Source organism: Amblyomma mixtum, chromosome 3, assembly GCF_055824585.1.
Source record: "Amblyomma mixtum isolate Tamu chromosome 3, ASM5582458v1, whole genome shotgun sequence".
NCBI classification, from domain to species: domain Eukaryota; kingdom Metazoa; phylum Arthropoda; class Arachnida; order Ixodida; family Ixodidae; genus Amblyomma; species Amblyomma mixtum.
The window spans coordinates 336,026,922-336,043,620 of record NC_143014.1 but is presented as its reverse complement, the minus strand read 5'-3'; the positions used below and the strand labels follow the sequence as shown (position 1 = coordinate 336,043,620).

The window sequence follows — 16,699 nt, the reverse complement described above, 5'->3', positions numbered from 1 at the left end:
AAGTATAGAGAGCTAGCTGAAAAGTAACCTGGGGAAAAAGAATCTTCAGTTTGTTCTTACATACAGACACACTATAACTTTCTAAAGGAATCTGAATAAGAGACTGATAGGCATTATACAGTGTTATAATTTAATAATGTGTTATTTCTTTACCATAATTTGCTCTGGGTCTTGCAGTATATAGGGGAGCTGAACGTAGACCATACGCGTCATTTCTCAGACAAAAGAAGAGAACGTTTAAAATGTGAACGCAAAGAACAGCTGCAAGCATTAAAAAATAAAATAAAAAACGCTTGGCAATACGCGCGCATGTAGAACAGTGCTTCACGCAAGCCAAGAGCTGATGCTTCTGAACAATGAGAGCTGCGCTCCACAGCGCCAAGTGCTTGAGAAGTTGTACCCACAAAGCCACATCGATGCATAACGAGGCGCAGTAGAATTATGGTGTCAGTAATGGCGCCAAGCGTTGTACAAATCGTAACTAGTGTGTGCAGGCCGGCTGCACTGATGTTTAGCTGTATTGTACTTAACGTTGCCCCGTGCAGAAACCGTTTTGTGATGTCGCCACACTGAACACATTGCGGTTTCATAATTTAGACGGCTACAAGAATACGTTCTGTGTTTGCTGACTCTGTCGTGATGCGAGAAATTTTCATGTCAACAGTACTTCATCATCAGTACTTTATGTCATCAGTGCACACAGTATAGAGACGCAAGATGACAAGAGGCCTACCTCTTGTCATGAACTCGTGGTGCATGATGGCCTCGATGCTCGGCCTCCTTGCTGGTTCCGGTTGGAGAATCCACCGGATGAGGGCGCTCGCCTCTGATAACACGGTCGAGGGTATCGTGTATTCGTTCCTCTTGATTTTTTCGTAAATCATCGCCTTCGACGACGAACTGAAGGGGGGACGCCCCACGAGCAGCTTGTACCTGCGGAGAGCAGTTCGCGGCCTGTCAGTGTCCGCACCGTCTGTCATCTCAGCACGTCACAGCTCGAAAAAGTGCGGGCACAGCAATGCTGCAGGAGACCCCTACCAACCAATCGCCATGAAATGGTAACCTAAAAGCGTGCAAACCACGCTCGTGATGCACCTAAGTGCCTGGATTTGAACGTGAAGTGGATGACCTCATTGTTTCTTAACAGGAAGAGGGACCGTACAGTGATTTTTATGGACCATATTTTCTCTGCGGCATCCGTAAGTTCCTTGATGGAAGATACGCATACCCGGTTGCGTACCCGGGAATCACGGCAGACACTTTTCAAACCCATTCTCTCGACACATGAACGTCGCTTCCAGTGTGGTGGCCGGCGTATACGATTCCCGACATCATACACGTCAGAGGAAGGACTTTGCAGACGACTGCCCGCCATGTTGGCGGTAACGAGGGTTGCAAAGAGTATGGGCTTTACGATAATGAGCGCCGCATTTACTGATTCTTACCTTTCCTCGCCAATGAAAATGAAAGCATTACGAAAGTTCAAAACCGATAAAAAAATAACGGTCATGATATCTACCGCATATATGCGCAAGTGTTTTATCCCGATAAAAGCATACCTGTCAACACCGTTGAAAGATCAAGCATAATTGAGCTCTGCGGTGTACGGTGACTAGCTGAAATACGAAAATTATGGCGCCTGAAATTTGCATCACTGAATTGGCAGTTTATACAGGGTGTTTCACCTAAGACTTTCTGCAATTTTTAAAAATAATCTATTTGAATTAGATGCGCGCTTTTTCTGGCATAGCATTGTCAGTGGTGTAGTACATCATAATGCAGCTAAGACGTGCTAACTAGCAGGCTTGTTAACCAACATTTAATAGTTAACTTTTAAACTATAACCGTTAGGCTCCTTAATTATTGAGAGGCATGTAGCCCACCTTAAGTAATGTCCATATCCGTTTTTAGAATTTCGAGAACGCGATTATCCTCGGCGCTGTGGTCCAACAAATTTTGGATATTTCGACGAGTTAGGTTCACTGGAGAGGTTGCTTTGCCCGCAAGCTTCTCAAACCGCATGTATTTTGGCGCGATGCAGGCGAAATTTTTTGGGCCACAGCGCCGAGGATAATCGCGTTCTCGAAATTCTAAAAACGGATATGGACATTACATACGGTGGGCTGCATGCCTCTCAACAATTAAGGAGCCCAACGGCAATAGTTTAAAAGTTAACTATTAAATATTGGTTAACAAGCCTGCTAGTTAGCACGTCTTAGCTGCATTATGATGTACTACACCACTGACAATGCTATGCCAGAAAAAGCGCGGATCTAATTCAAACAGCTTATTTTTAAAAATTGCAGAAAGTCTTAGGTGAAACACCCTGTATATAGCGTCTATAGCTCATTCCTAAAATTCACATCTATTTCACTCGAAGGAACCCAACTGGGAGCAGCGCTACGAAGTTTGAGCAGAACCCATCACCACCTTCAACTCTGGCCCGACTTGCTTCGCCAGATCGAAATATAAGTAAATGCCACGGCCGTTAGTGCTTCCCTGTTATTGTCACGATAGGCCAAGATAGGCAAGAATTTGATAGTTTCTACATTCGCATTTTCGGATTGTAGACTCTGTCTTTTATACATTTACGGACGAGTATACACCTATACGATACATATTGCGAGCTGTCGTTGTTAGCATTAAGATTGTAACCAGTTGGAAACATTTCTGCGCAGTCGAGTGAGACTCACAAGATGCATCCGACGGACCAGATGTCCGCTTCGTAGCTGTAGCCCATCTCGGTCAGCATCTCGGGGGCCATGTAGTTGGCGGTGCCGCAAATGGACCTCTTGAGTTGCCCATCGTGGTGGAGGCGGGTGGCGAAACCAAAGTCGGCCACCTTGAGTTGCCAGCCCTTGGTGAGGAGCAGGTTGCCGACTTTCAGGTCCCGGTGGATGACCTTCTCCTGCACCAGGTACTGGCAGGCGAGAAGCAGCTGGCCCATCAAGTACCGCACCTCTGCCTCGGTCGGCTTCCTGCCTTGCCGGAGGATATCCTCCAGAGACTGCGAAGTAAATGCGGTAATCAAGCCTCGGGACGACCCTTGAAGGTGAGATACGATTAAAAACATGTCAGAGAAAACGGGGCTCCTTTTAAGCTTTAGTGTCGGACAGGACCACTTTAGCCCACTTGTTCAAATCACGTCAGTCTGAAGAAATCTTGACTGAAGTAATTGTTTTTCGGGGTAAAGAATACAGTGTCCACGCGAGGGCACCATAGAATTAAATGACAGTTTTAGAAACAACGAAGGCAGTTTGCAGTCTTTGGCTGCGCCCAGAATTATTATTCCAGAACGCAATGTGGCCTTCCTCAATGAAATTGCCGCGACAAATACAGGCCCAAATACATACCGGCATAACATAATTTCATAGAAGCGGTTTGGATGACAGGATACCCTTAATATTCTGTAATCAGGACTTCAAAAATGAGTGAGTGAAGTGCTGTCAGTTGTGTAAGAAGCGATGAGTAAGAAAAAAAAACGACGCCCCATTTTTTTCTCTAACGTTCATTTTCGCTTCGTGCAGGGTTATAATACGCAGATAACGCCATGCCAGCTTCACGCACTCAACGTTTCCCTTGGGTCAATAATGAATGACTGAAAGAATTATGAGTACTCTTACCAGCTTCGTCGTGTGAGCAGTGCGCGACAGAATCCGGCTAGACTAGCATGTCCAACATTTTCCGGCAAAAATTTCGATAATTAGAAAATTGTAAGGCACTGTTATGCAGATAGTGAAGGCAATATTCATTCTTCTGATATTCAGCAAAATATGTCTTCTAAAGTGTTTACATCACTCACATCGAACTGTTAAGACTGCTTTAGAATACCAATGGCGAACGCTTTTGTCGATAGCAAAAATGTTAAATGGAAAAGAAATTCAAGACTGCCGACAGGAATTCTACGGTTGTATTGATTGTTATCGCAGGGCAGTGGTGTGTCGCTTAAACGCTGCCCTATTGCGCCCGGAGTGGTATGAAGGTTGTTTTTTGGGGGGTTTAAAACTGAGGCTATGAAGGACGCCGTAACGTAGGACTCCGGAAATTTCGACCACCTGGGGTTCCTTAACGGGCACAGACATCACACAGTCCACGGGCCTCTAGAATTTCGCCTCCATCGAAATTCGACTGCCACGCCCGGGATCGAACCCGCGTCTTCCAGGTCAGCAGCCGTGCACTGTAACCACTGAGCCACCGCGGCGGGGTGTGGTATTAAGACTCATGGGGACCTATGAATGTAAACTCCAGAATTACGAACTCCGCAAATCTGAGTATTAACCCATTAAGGCTACCGTGCCATACCCTTAAGGCGGAACTTAATTTTTCCCTCTAGCTTTAATTCGAAAACATTGCTAATCCCTCTACGAGAACACCCGGCGGCGTGTGTTATAATGAGTGTACTCGCACGTGGCTGTAAAGAATCCCAGTATGGCTACGAAACACGCTGACATCATGAAAAGGACGTATGGCGCGCACATCAAGCTGAGCGGCGACATTTCAGGCAATCATATACACGTCGTTCGTCTGTATGTGCTCCCCACTGGCCGATCGTGCTCCCCTCTGGCCGACAGCATCCGTACCAAAACTGAGGCGCAACCGTTTGTCGTACAGCGTTCCATGTGGCGTCAGATTTCTCGCTGCATATAGCTTGCATGTGCGAGTCAAGCTGAAGGCTAGAGGGATTCGAACTAATGACAAATGCGCCTTCAATTCTATGGCTTCCCAGACTCTCTACCGCTGTCCTTGAGACGCGGTTGAGGTGTCAATCGAAATGTGACTGCTACTGTGCCATTACATTACCCCAAAAAAACAATTTACGTATACCCGCGGCGGTATATCTGTGGTTAGGGCGGTCGGCTATCGAGCCGGAGTTCCAGGATTCGAACCAGGCCACTGCGGCCGCGTTTCCATGTACGCGATAGGCAAAATGCGCTCGTGTGCGTTGCGATGTCAGATCCCGGTAAAGACCCACATGTCCGAAAATTTTCCGGAGCCCTCCACGACGGCACCTCCTCCTCCCGTTCTCTCAGTCCCTCCTACATCCCTTCCCTCGAGGCGCGGTTCAGGTGTCCACGGGGAGATGAGACGATTACTGCGCCACCCCTGTTCCTCGAAAACAAATACTCAAGCATTCCTACACGGACTAAGCCGTATGGTTAACATATTGCAGTCCTGTCCAATTACTGCAGTGCCGCAACTCTGACCGCACTGGTATTATGAACAGTCAGCCGTAACCTTGAGGCGCTCAGTGGCTATGGTGCTCGGCTGCTGAACCGAAAGAAACAAGTCCGATCCCAGCCGCTGCGATCGGATTTCGACGGAGGCGAAATTCGATATGTCAGCCCGCTGTGCGAAGTCAGGAAACGTTAGAGAATCCAAGGTGGCCGTAATTATTCCGGAACTCTTCACTATAGCATCCCTCCTAGTCTGAGTTGTTTTGGGACGTTAAGCACCATTAAACGAACTAAAAACGAACTTTACCTTAGCAGCATCTTGAAATGAATGCAAAGGAAATCAGTGCAAATAGGAACCACCGAGAGCAGGAACGTTGACGCACCTGCATTGTGCACAGCTCCAAGATGAGGTACACGTTCTTGTCGTCCTCAAAGTGGCCGTGGAAACCAACCACGTGCTTGTGCCGCAGGCTTTCGTGTATGTTGATTTCCCTTTTAAGCTGCAGAAAACAATTCAATTATTAACCTCGGAAAGGTTGTACTAAGCGGAAACAAAAGAACAAAAAGTGCTGGGCTAAGCTGCTGCTGATTACTATTAAGAAAACATTAAGGTGGAATGAACAAAGCCGTAATGATGATTAAGGTAATCGGTCACTAGAACAGGATCCTGCAATATGCGTCTCTACTTCTATTTGTGTTGAAGGAATGAAGTGCATATTTTGTCCCCTGCATCTGACCTTCCTCTGCAGACAAATAGTTTCATGGAAATTTAGAGAAGCATTCATATGAAGTGGAGAAATTGAAGTCGGCCCGTCTGGATACGTTACTTTCAACGACAACTGAGGTTAGATAAGCTTTAGAAAAGGCCAGAAAACAACTCACAGGGCCCGTATTCAATAAAGATACACTATCCATTTCGAATTAATTTGGTCCTGTCGCATTAGTGATGGTTGTTCATTCTTGCTCCTAAGGCTTTCAAGCGTCCCTGGGAAACGACCTCGCTATTAGATCTTACCGTACCACAGCCAATGGTTGGGTTGCTTCCATGGTTGCTTCCCACTGATGCTCGAAAGCCGTAGCAGCATGACTGAACAACAGAGACAGAGACCATGGAGGAAGGAAAGTTTTCCTTCCTCCATGACAGAGGCCAATGCAAGAGGACGAAATCGAAAGTGGACAATGGATCCGTATAAAATACGGCCGCAGATCCCAAATGAACGAAACATTTGGGTTTGGAACCGGCTCGCTATGCCGCATAGTCATTTTGACGCATGCGCGGATAGGGCAAACTTTATGGGAGGACGAAGGGGATGCAGTAGCCAATGCGCAATCACGCGAGCTGTCTTTTGCGCCCGCGAGATGGCGCCACTCAATTTGAACTTGCGCGCGAATCGTATGCCGCAGCAGAGTATTTGTCGCTTTCGTTTTCCTATGATTCGGTGAGTCAGCCCACCTCGCTACCCTGCCAGAAAAAGCAACAAAGAGATTTTTTTTTGTCCTCAGTGTCACGTTAACAAAATTTCTACTAAACGGTAAGAAAGAGAATAAGCGATATAGGAACTCACATATTGCTGGAAGATCTTCGATGTAAGGTGACTCTTGGAGACGATTTTACCTGCGTACACCACGTTCGCCTTTTTGTCCGCGAACTCGAAGCACTGCGCATGTCCACCCTGAAAAAAGCAATGCCAGCCTTGTTGCACGGTTGTCCAAGTGACGGGCGAATGCTGTCGCAGTGTGTGACTAGGGAGCCCTGTCACTACAAAAAGACAATCGTACTACCGTCGTGTGTTGCGTGATCAGCACGGTTATTTCTTCGCAAGCCAGATAGCACTCATCACTTTAGCCTCTTCGCGACGGTAGACAGCGCACGTTGTAAACGTGGCCGGGAAACAGTTCTCTGCCACACCTGCAGGCGGGAACAACTAAAGAACAAAGGGACAATTCCCCGTCGAAGCAACCGTTTCCAGCCAATGCGTCGGACGAGTCACAGATGAGACTGCTAGCGAAACAATGTAGGGAGTGCCAGGTGAAAGGGGTAGTCCCCTGCCCCCATAATAAGGGAGTAATTACTCATTGACATCCACCCAAGTAATTACTCCCTTATTACGAATCTACTACACCTTGAGGATTCCCCTGAATATTTGAGCCCTGCCTCCGTGGTCCGGGATAGTCTCCCCGTTCCATTGTCACGTTGCTCCCTGCATTGTCACCCTAGCGGGTCCATGAGAACCGGCCGACGCCGTTGGCTGAGAGGGGGTCTTTTGACGGGGAAATTCCCCTCCATTCTCAAGTTGTATCCGACTGTAATGTCCTCGAGCACGGATATATGCACATTAGAGGGTATCGCGGAATAGTTCGATGCATTAAACGCTAACAGATAGCGGACCTATAACCTAAAAGCGAGAATTCATTGCACCCGCGGGAGTGACGCGCTCTTTTGTAGCTAGGTGGCGCCCGCCGGCATGCTGTTTCAGAACCACCTGACTCCTGTCTGCGCACCGCTCGCTCTGAGTTTTTAGGCCTAGCCTGTTTTGCTACGAAGCCGCTGCGGATGGTGGTTCGGATCTAGTCACTGCTATCACTAGATATCTAGTCCTGATATCACCTCATTAAAAAGAACAACCAGTCAATACAATACAAATTCCCAAGGGACTCAGGTCTTTCCCCTTCGTTAATTAACACATTAAAGGGGCAGTGAAGAGGAATCTGAACTCCAAAAGAGGGCAAATATGGGCTGGTTGGTACATGTTTTATGAATTAGAAAAACAGCGCACTCAAAGACGTGACACAAGGTGTTTTGTCGTTCTCTTGTGTCTCGTCTTTGATAGCGCTGTTTTTACAATTCGTAAAATCTGAACTCGTCTTTTTGCCGCGGGAACTCTATCTACACGTTCCGAGCATTCTTAGAAACTTCGATATATTGCCCTGTCTGGCCGATTTAAATCAAATCAAATCAAATTCTTTATTTCTGCCTTGTAAAGATACAGACAGCGGAGGCGCAGAAAAAGCTGTGAGAGACAGCTTGACTAAGCCGCAGCCCCCTTTCGCTTGGCAGCAGCTTGACAGCAAGGCTTTTAATACAAAAGGCAGTTGCAAAGCGTGATAACAAGTATACAATAATGAGCAGGTACAAGAGAAAGCGAAAGAACATTATACAATACTGACACAATATTCACATTGGGTAGATTCAGGTAATGGAAGCAAAGAAAAAAAAAGAGAAAAAAAAAGAACACACAAAACAAAAATTCTACATGCTAGCATACAAAGCACGCAAAGACCTGTTTGACGAACTGAAAAGGTCAAAATTATTATATATATACGCGTTTAGCAGGGACGGAAGAGTGAACTGCAGGCGTTCTCTACCCGAGTTTAACCGTGGGGTCGGGACTATCCATGTCTCCGCATACCTTGTTGTGTAGCTTGCATCTCGGGTATGTAGTTCGGCAAGTTTACGTATGTGGTTTACATTTCTACGTGTTTCGAGTTTAAACCGGACACTCAAGCGATATTTATACAAGTTGTGTATTTTTAGCACACCACTTTGTAGAAAGAGATCTTTGCTTGGCGAGTCCCAGGGGACATTGTAAACATGACGAAGGAACTTTTTCTGAAAAATGTAGACACGCTGAAGACAGCTAACCGTAGCTGTGCCCCACACTAGATGGCAGTAGTTTAAATAGTTTAAATCCCTGCATAAATCGAATTAACGTCCGGCTCCTGCCTTTTTTTTTAATTTTCCCCGTACGGTGGGCGGAGTCGACCAACGCGTGGAGTGTCTTTCACCCAGTCCCGTGGCGGCTTGCGGCTCTGCCATCGGCGGAGTAATACGCAGTAATCCGTAGAAGCAAATAGTCCGCGCGTATTTTTATTTCTGCGGGCTTATTCTGCGGCTATATTATCTGCGAATGAAACAATTTATTCACGGAAACCTAAAAAACAAAACAAAGCGAAAGCAAAGCCTCCACGGAGCTGGCTGAAAGGCACTCCACGCGTTGGTCGACTTGGCCCACCGTACGGGGAGAATTCAAAAAATAAAGGCGGGAGCCGGGCGTTAATTCGATTTAATTAAAGAAATCGGCCACACAGGGCAATAAGTCGACGTTTCTAAGAATGCTCGGAACGTGCAGATTGAGTTCCCGCGGCAAAAAAACGAGTTCAGATTCCTCTTCAGTACATCTTTAAACTGTCTCGACTGGACTCACTCACCCATTGTGACCCACGAATCATCTGGGATCACTCGTTTCGACTCCCGAATCAGCTGGGCTCACTCATTTTGACTGAATGCTCATCTGGGGTCACTCATTTCAATGCACGATCCTCGTTCGCATTGTTGGGGACCTCAAGCCTTGCGTTCCCCTTTCTACAACTCACTAATATGCACGCGATAAGCGGGAGATAAATTGCCCGTGCATGTTCTGGCCAAAATTTTTTACACCAACAGCGCAGAGAGAATTATCTTCAGTAAGTCTACAAGCATTCCTTATTTGCACCGAAATTCCCTGCACTTTCGATGAAGCTGCCAATCTGTATCGCTTTCGTAACTATAATATTTATCTAGCATCTGGGCAACGAATTCCACAGTCTACCTCGACTGTTATAGATGATTTTGAACTAAAGAGTGAACAGTTAACTGCGCGAAAGAGTTAGGACACCAGGGAGACACATTCACGACACTTCCCTGGTGTCCGAACCCTTTCGCGCAGTTAACTGTTTAATTCAGAAATGAACCAACTAGCCCGGCAAATCCTTTTGCAATATAGATGATGCCTACAACGGGGGCGTACTCCATATATTTATTTGCGTTTATGTCAGATGAAGTCAAAATAAAAACAATGGATCCCGATACACCCAAATCCGAAATGTGTGGCTCCCTAGCGACGATGGCTAACGCTCGCTCGAACTGGCAAAAAGCTAACACTCCGCAACATCGCTTGCTATTAATTCAGCAAAATACACCCCCTAGTAGGATTAAAGGTTGGCCACTTGGGTAGAAAGACTTGGGGAAATGTTCGTCATTTTTACGGAGAATCCCTAACACCCTTGCTTTCAAGAATAGCGACCTTTAGAATAAGGGAAGTAACTAAACATCGAAGTTTGATTCTCAGCTGTACAGCGTAGCCCTTACAGTATACCTCTGAAGACTAAATCGTCTCGGAAGGCAAGCCTAATCGTTGCCCTCACCTTATACATAAAGTATACAGTGTTTTTGACCTAATACTGTGTACAATTATTTAAAATAGGCTTTTTGAGTTAAAAGATCGCTTTTTAGGCTTAACATTGTCAGCGGTCCAATGCGTCGGATACAGCTGAGAGGTGCTATTTTGCAGGCTGGCTAACTAATATCGAATAGTTTCTTTTTAACTATTATCGTGAGGGTCTTTAATTATTGAGAGATGTGTGACCCACCGAAATTAATATCCCTATCAGGATATAGACTTTCAAAACGCCATTACCGCCGGCGCTGTGGCCTAACAAATTTTGGCTATTTCGACGAGTTACGTACTGTTTAAAGGTTTCTTTGCCTGCAAGCTTTTCGAAAACATGTATTTTAGCGCGATGTAGCCAAAATTTGTTGGGCCACAGCGCAGAGGGCGACCACGTTTTCAAAACTATAAAAACTGTTATGGATATTGCTAATGGTGGGCTACACGCCTATCGGTAATTAAGGAACCAGCAGTAGTTGTTAAAAATTAAACTTCTCTGTATTGGTTAAGCAGCTTTCTAGTTCGCACACCTTAGCTGTTTTCTGGCGCAATTAATACACCGCTGGCACTGATCATGCCGAAAACAGCACTCTTCTAAATCAAAAGGCCAATTTTTAAATATAGTATAAGGTCTTAGGTGATACACCCTGTATATAGAGCTCATGGGGCGTCATTCGTGCGGCGCTATACTGCTGAAGTCCGTGGCGTGGTTATGTTTCGCAAAAGCTGTACAATAATCTACTCCCACAGCGCACGGGCCCTCAAGCCTTTATTACGTTTAACCCAACGTACGAAGCGACAGCAGCATGAATATTCTGGTTTATTTGAAGGGATGTCAGTTTAAACAGGCTAGACTAAAAGGGTACAAGCACATTCTAGTGTATGGAACGTACCGCACCCGTTCTCTAAGGACACATACCTTGCCGAGGAACTTGCCAAGGGTGTATTCCGTCTGAGATTTCGCGTCGACAACAACGTCGGGAAATTCGTCTCTGGTCTTCGCAGTGCCAGTCGAGGTCCCTCTGGCAGGAGACATCACGGGCAGAGGGAACATGATCGCGATTCCACGCTTTTCCCAGCTGCAATGCACACTAACGCAGAAGCACAGCGACTGAGCTCGACGATGCCGTTTCCGACCGGTGCGCGAAGGCTCTGAAAAGCTAGGTTCATAGCTAGTATACCACGTGATCGGGAAGAACTCACGGTATTGGTTGGGGTCACTTGTGGTGGAGAGGTTGACAATGGCCACAATTGGTCGGGCGTGCTCCTTCACGGGGCCAATGGGACTTCGATTATTCGTCTATTGTATACGGCCTAGAAACCCCTTTTCTTGCCTTCTTCTGGGAATAAGCTTTTTAGATACCAACCTCCAGCAGGTCATCGAGGGCTCGGGCTGTTTTGGGTGATATTATCGCACCTTCACTAGAACGCGTTACAGATGCGAAGGCGGACGGGTCCGTCATGCGCTTCACGATAAGCTAGAATGGTTACCGTGAACACTCTGTGCTATCTCAACTAGTGTCAGGTTTCCCTCTAACCCGTGAATCACGATTTCCTGCCAGAGTTACAACAGAAAGTTCCATGCCCGAAAATATAATTAATCGTTTTCCAGGCGGGATTTGGCGTTTGCAGATGACGAAATTGATGTAAGCGCATGTTAGCACGCGATGTTTGAGCCTGTGCATGTTTTTATAAGTGGTTAGGTTTATGGGTGTTTAACGTCCCAGAGCGACTCAGGCTATGAGAGACGCCGTAGTGACTTGATCCTGAAATTTCGAACACCTGGGGTTCTTTAACGTGCACTGATACCGCACCGTACACGGGCCTCTAAAATCTCGCCTTGATCGAAATTCTGCCGCCGCGGCCGGGATCGAACCCGCGTCTTTCGAGTCAGCAGCCGAACACCATAACCACTCAGCCACCACGGCGGCCATTGTTATAATTATTTTGGTGGAAATATTAAACCTGGCGCTAAACTGTGGAGAAAAAACATAGCTGCGGTTTAACTACATTTAAATTTGCTTAGAGAGTGAAAACTGTGGCGTACCGGGCGACTAGACGCGGCTTGGCGTCTTTAACGTTGAGTACGTTCCGTACACTGGATAGGCAGCGCGCCCACCTTTGAAGGTGGCAGTTAATGGTTGATCGCGAGAGTGTGCTCACCCAATGAACGCTGCGGCCTATTGCTGCAGTGCCGCGTGTCTGGCACCACGTTGTCAGCGCTAACGCGTGCAGCCCACATACTTTCCTCAATGTCAACGGAATTTAGAATGTTTGCAAAGCCAACAACCACAATGAACGCAGACGGCCCATAGGTTCAGTGCCGCGTTCCTGGCACAACGTTGTCGATGCCAACAGATGCAGCGGACATCTGTTCCTACTGCTACGCAGCTTAAAGCTCGACTGAGGTGTCCACTACTCCAAGAGGGCAGTTATGCGCCTTTACATTTCCTAAAAACTTTTTCGGTGCAGTTCCGAGTGGCTGGAGGTCGTTCAAGGTTAAAGCGACATGGTCGGCGTAACTCGCGTAGACTGCCGTGGTAAATCTTCCGCTTTAAAAGCAGGTTGCGTGCAGGGACTGTGAAATATTCGCGTGCAGGTGTTGCGTGCTCGACTTAGTAGGGTAGATGGTGAAAGAGGAAAAAGTGCCCCGCACCGGCATTGTAAATGAAAATGGTGGACATTCCAGCCCAGAAAATTGCACAGAACGGGCAGTGGCTTGGGCAAAGTAGAGAAAGTAGGTCAGGGAGCCCGAATCACGAGAAGCTGTGCAAAAGTGACTCATAAAGAGGAGAGTGGTAAAAAGAAGGTTAACAGTGAAAAGCCAAGAAATGAGGTCAGTGACACAAAGAACGAAGAATCTAGGAAGGGACAAAGCCACAGGTTTTGTGGGAACTGCAAGAAATTGGACAAAAGTCGGGGAAGGAGGAGGGAGTATCCACGCGTGCTTATCTCCGGTGACTCAAGGCAGAAAGGGGAGTGGCGGTGTGGATTTTCCCAGAAAGGACAATAAACGCGATACTACAAGATACGAAAATCCCCCTTTCCCCAAGATGGTGGGCGCTTTGAGGAATGAGTGAAAACTGGTCTGCTACCCAGAATTATTGTATGAAAACACATGTGGGGGACGCAGGAGAGATCCGCTTCCACGAGGTCGTATACTTAGAGATGTAAAATTTCAAGAAATTTTGAATGGCATGAAAAAAACCATTCTTTTCGGGTTTTTTTTCATGAAAAATTGGAAATTTTGCAAAACGTGTTAAAAACAGATTTATTTGCAACAGCACAACGATCAATAATAATGCTCCGAAGTTCAGTCGAATATGCAGTTATAGATGTCATATTCTGAAGCCAACTTCTTGTTCTATTGCACCGAGAAGATAAATAATTATTTGCACTCCAGGCGAATATGGAGATATAAATATCGTATTTGTGGAACGAACTTCTTGTTCTATTGCACCGACAAAGGGAACATGAAAACTGATCTATAAGTCACTCCATATTGGATTCAGAGTCACTGCCGCTGGATGCGGCACTACGCGCAGAAGCATGGATCGAAGCTGTGTCCACAGTTAGGTTCGACTACACACACAAGCTTTCGAACGCGTTCCCCTGAAAGCCTGTTGCGAATCCTTGTATGGACGTTTTCGAAACGTGACCAGTTTCGTTCGCAGCTGGCGGTTTATTATGGTATCTGCAGCAGTCGGCAAGCCAGAGGAGTTAGCGGCTGGTTGGTGCAAAGGCCATGCTACCAGGTAGATGGGGCCACGTGCTTCGCATAGTCCCAGACCTCTGTCCTGGATCAAATTCCTGCGGATGTCCTGTACTCTGCTACGTTGTAAATCAAGAAGCTAGGCTTATATTTGACTAGAACCGCTTGCGTGCACAGCAGCCTATTTTATTTATGCCGTGTGTGTCGCGCTGTAGAATTTGCAGTCATTTTGTTCTACTTCAGCCATGAGTTCAAGTATTAGTGTGTTTTTAAGCGAAGCCAGGATCTTATATGTCACCTGGCCTCCAACCCGCGTACTCGCAGCACGAACATTTTAAAAGCACTACCTGGCACCGGCGATGACGACTGCTCTCCAATCGTTCAACGATGCAAACTGTTATAGTTTTCAAAGCAAAAACAAAAACCTAAACTGAAAGCAAGAAATCATAGAACCTTGAAATTGCATTGTGAAATTTTCGATGTTTCTTTCCATTTTTTGTCGTCCGAAAAAAAACGAAAAAAACGGTTTGTTTCCAAAATTGCAGTGTTTTTTTTTTTCAGGCCTTCACTTCTCAACGTATACTCCGCCTGCTTGAAAGCTGTGGCCATCTGTCGTTTGAGCATGCGCTGAGGAAGGTGGTAATTTGATTTTAACCAGTGGAGAGGCGGGCACGGGAAAGGGAATGTTGCTGGGTGTCAGCTCTTGTAAAGGCCACGACCGAAGGTCGGTCCGGGGGCCGCTCATCATGTGTTCACAAGTCGCTACAAACATGTTCGGCGTTCGGCAAGTGGGCACGGCGGACTAGAAAAGCCGCAACGAATTGGTCGAACGAAAGTTGACAGGCAACTTTAAAGTGGTTGGCAATGCTGGGAAGCAGGAAAGAAAAGGAGGCAAGCTTTTGTCCACACCTGTATACCGACCCCATCTATCCAATTTTTCCCCTTCACCTCTATAGTCGCATATACAACTAAAGAATGAATCTGAAAATGCCGTTAAAGGTGTCCATTTAGTCGATGGCGTCTACAAAACCTCCCCTTTGTCGATTGTTTCCCTTTCCCCGTTGATCGGTCTCTTTGGGCCTCCTAGTGCGAAATCGGAACGGGTGGGAGTAGAATGGGGAATAACTAGGACTTAATAGATTAACAGCGGATTCATGGAAATTGATCAAAGTGAGAGACATTTAAGGCAGCCGAAACAATTCTAGCCACCCTACTGATACGCTGAGAAAATTGGGCTGGTTGCCAGACCTAGCGCGCACAGCTTGGCAGCCAGCCGCAAAATACCGCTGAGAAAACCCGCTTGGCATTCTTCGCTTGACCTTTCCACAGAAGACTGTTCCCCGCATAGTAGGGACGTGTGAACACGTGATGCGCGGACCGACCGTTCATCGTGTGACTGGGCCTTTATACTATCTGGCAGCCTACAACATACACTTCCTGACGGCCGGTCGGCCGATGCCCGCCTCTCCGCAAGTTCAAATCAAACCCCCACATTTCCCAGCGCCCGCGCTAACGACAAATAGCAACAGCTGTCAAGCAGGCAGAGTGTATGACCTCGCTGAACCTGATCTCAGCCTGCGTCTGGTTTATTGGGGTTTAACGTCCCAAAGCAACTCAGGCTATGCGAGATGCCGTAGTGAAGGGCTTTAACGTGCACTGACATCGCACAGTACACGGGCCTCTAGAAGTTCGCCTCCAAAGAAATTGAGCTGCCGCGGCCGGGATCGAACCCGCGTCTTTCGGGTCAGCAGCCGATCGACATAACCACAGAGCCACCGCGGCGACCGAATCAGATGAAGAGCGGGAGCTTAGAAAGCAAAGGGAAGGCGCATGACTGCCCTCTTGGAACAGTGGACACCTCAATCGCTCTCTAAGCTACTTGGCGGTAGTGCATTGTCAACATTGAGGCAGAAACGCGGCAGTGAACCTATAGGCCGTCGGCGTTCATTGTGTTATTCATGTTGGCGTTTTTAACGTGCTAGGCTCCGATGATTTTGAGGAAAGAATGGGCGCATAACTGGTGCCCTGGTTAAATGTACACCTAAGTCGGTCTTTAAGCTTCTGTGCTGGTAGTGACAGATGTGGGCTGCGTGCGTTGGCGTTGACAACACTGTGGCACACACGCGGCGCTGCAGCATTAGTCCGCAGCATTATTGGGTGAGCTAACTCTCGTGATGAACCATCAACTCTCACATGACAAGGTGGGCGCGCTGCCTATGCGGTGTGCGGAACGCACTCAACGTTACAGCCGTCAAGCCGAGTCCAGTTGCCCTATACACTGCAGCTTTCGCTTTGTAACTAGGTTCAAAAGTAGTTAAACCGCAGCTATTTTTTTTACAGCGATGCTGCTTGACGGTGTTCCGTTAGTCGCGCGCAGCGGTGTTCGTGTTCTCAGTATCACCCACTGACCCCTGACGCCGCCTGTCGAAGCTGACGACAACTAATGTATTAGTTGTCGCCCGCTCAGACAGTGGGCTTCACGCGTCCGTGGACGATACTAAAACAAACACTTGTTCGCTTGCACGTACTGCAGATGACTGCTGTTCGTTGATTTTTTGGGGGGTTACGTAGAGGACAACAGATACAAATGACGAGTATACTCAAAG

The 16,699-nt window shown here is 47.0% G+C and overlaps 1 protein-coding gene across 1 annotated transcript; it reads right to left on the bottom strand.

Moving 5' to 3' along the window:
- Positions 1-2,689: 2,689 nt before the first annotated feature.
- On the bottom strand, positions 2,690-11,435 carry LOC149356056 (serine/threonine-protein kinase PLK1-like). The gene is made up of 4 exons (XM_089576241.1): positions 11,301-11,435; positions 6,740-6,847; positions 5,558-5,674; positions 2,690-3,007 (listed from the first exon to the last, which is right to left on the bottom strand). Exons 1-4 carry the CDS (start codon positions 11,433-11,435, stop codon positions 2,690-2,692), a joined length of 678 nt encoding a protein of 225 aa, XP_089432367.1.
- Between the last annotated feature and the right edge of the window lie 5,264 nt (positions 11,436-16,699).

Bases quoted from the DNA above. Each gene is read 5' to 3' on its own strand.
- LOC149356056 (XM_089576241.1), bottom strand. From the start codon at position 11,435: ATGTTCCCTCTGCCCGTGATGTCTCCTGCCAGAGGGACCTCGACTGGC. The intron at 5,675-6,739 runs GTGAGTTCCTAT...TGTTTTCTGCAG, and splicing joins CGAAGATCTTCCAGCAATAT to CTTAAAAGGGAAATCAACAT. The intron at 3,008-5,557 runs GTGCGTCAACGT...TTTACTTCGCAG, and splicing joins TGGAGCTGTGCACAATGCAG to TCTCTGGAGGATATCCTCCG.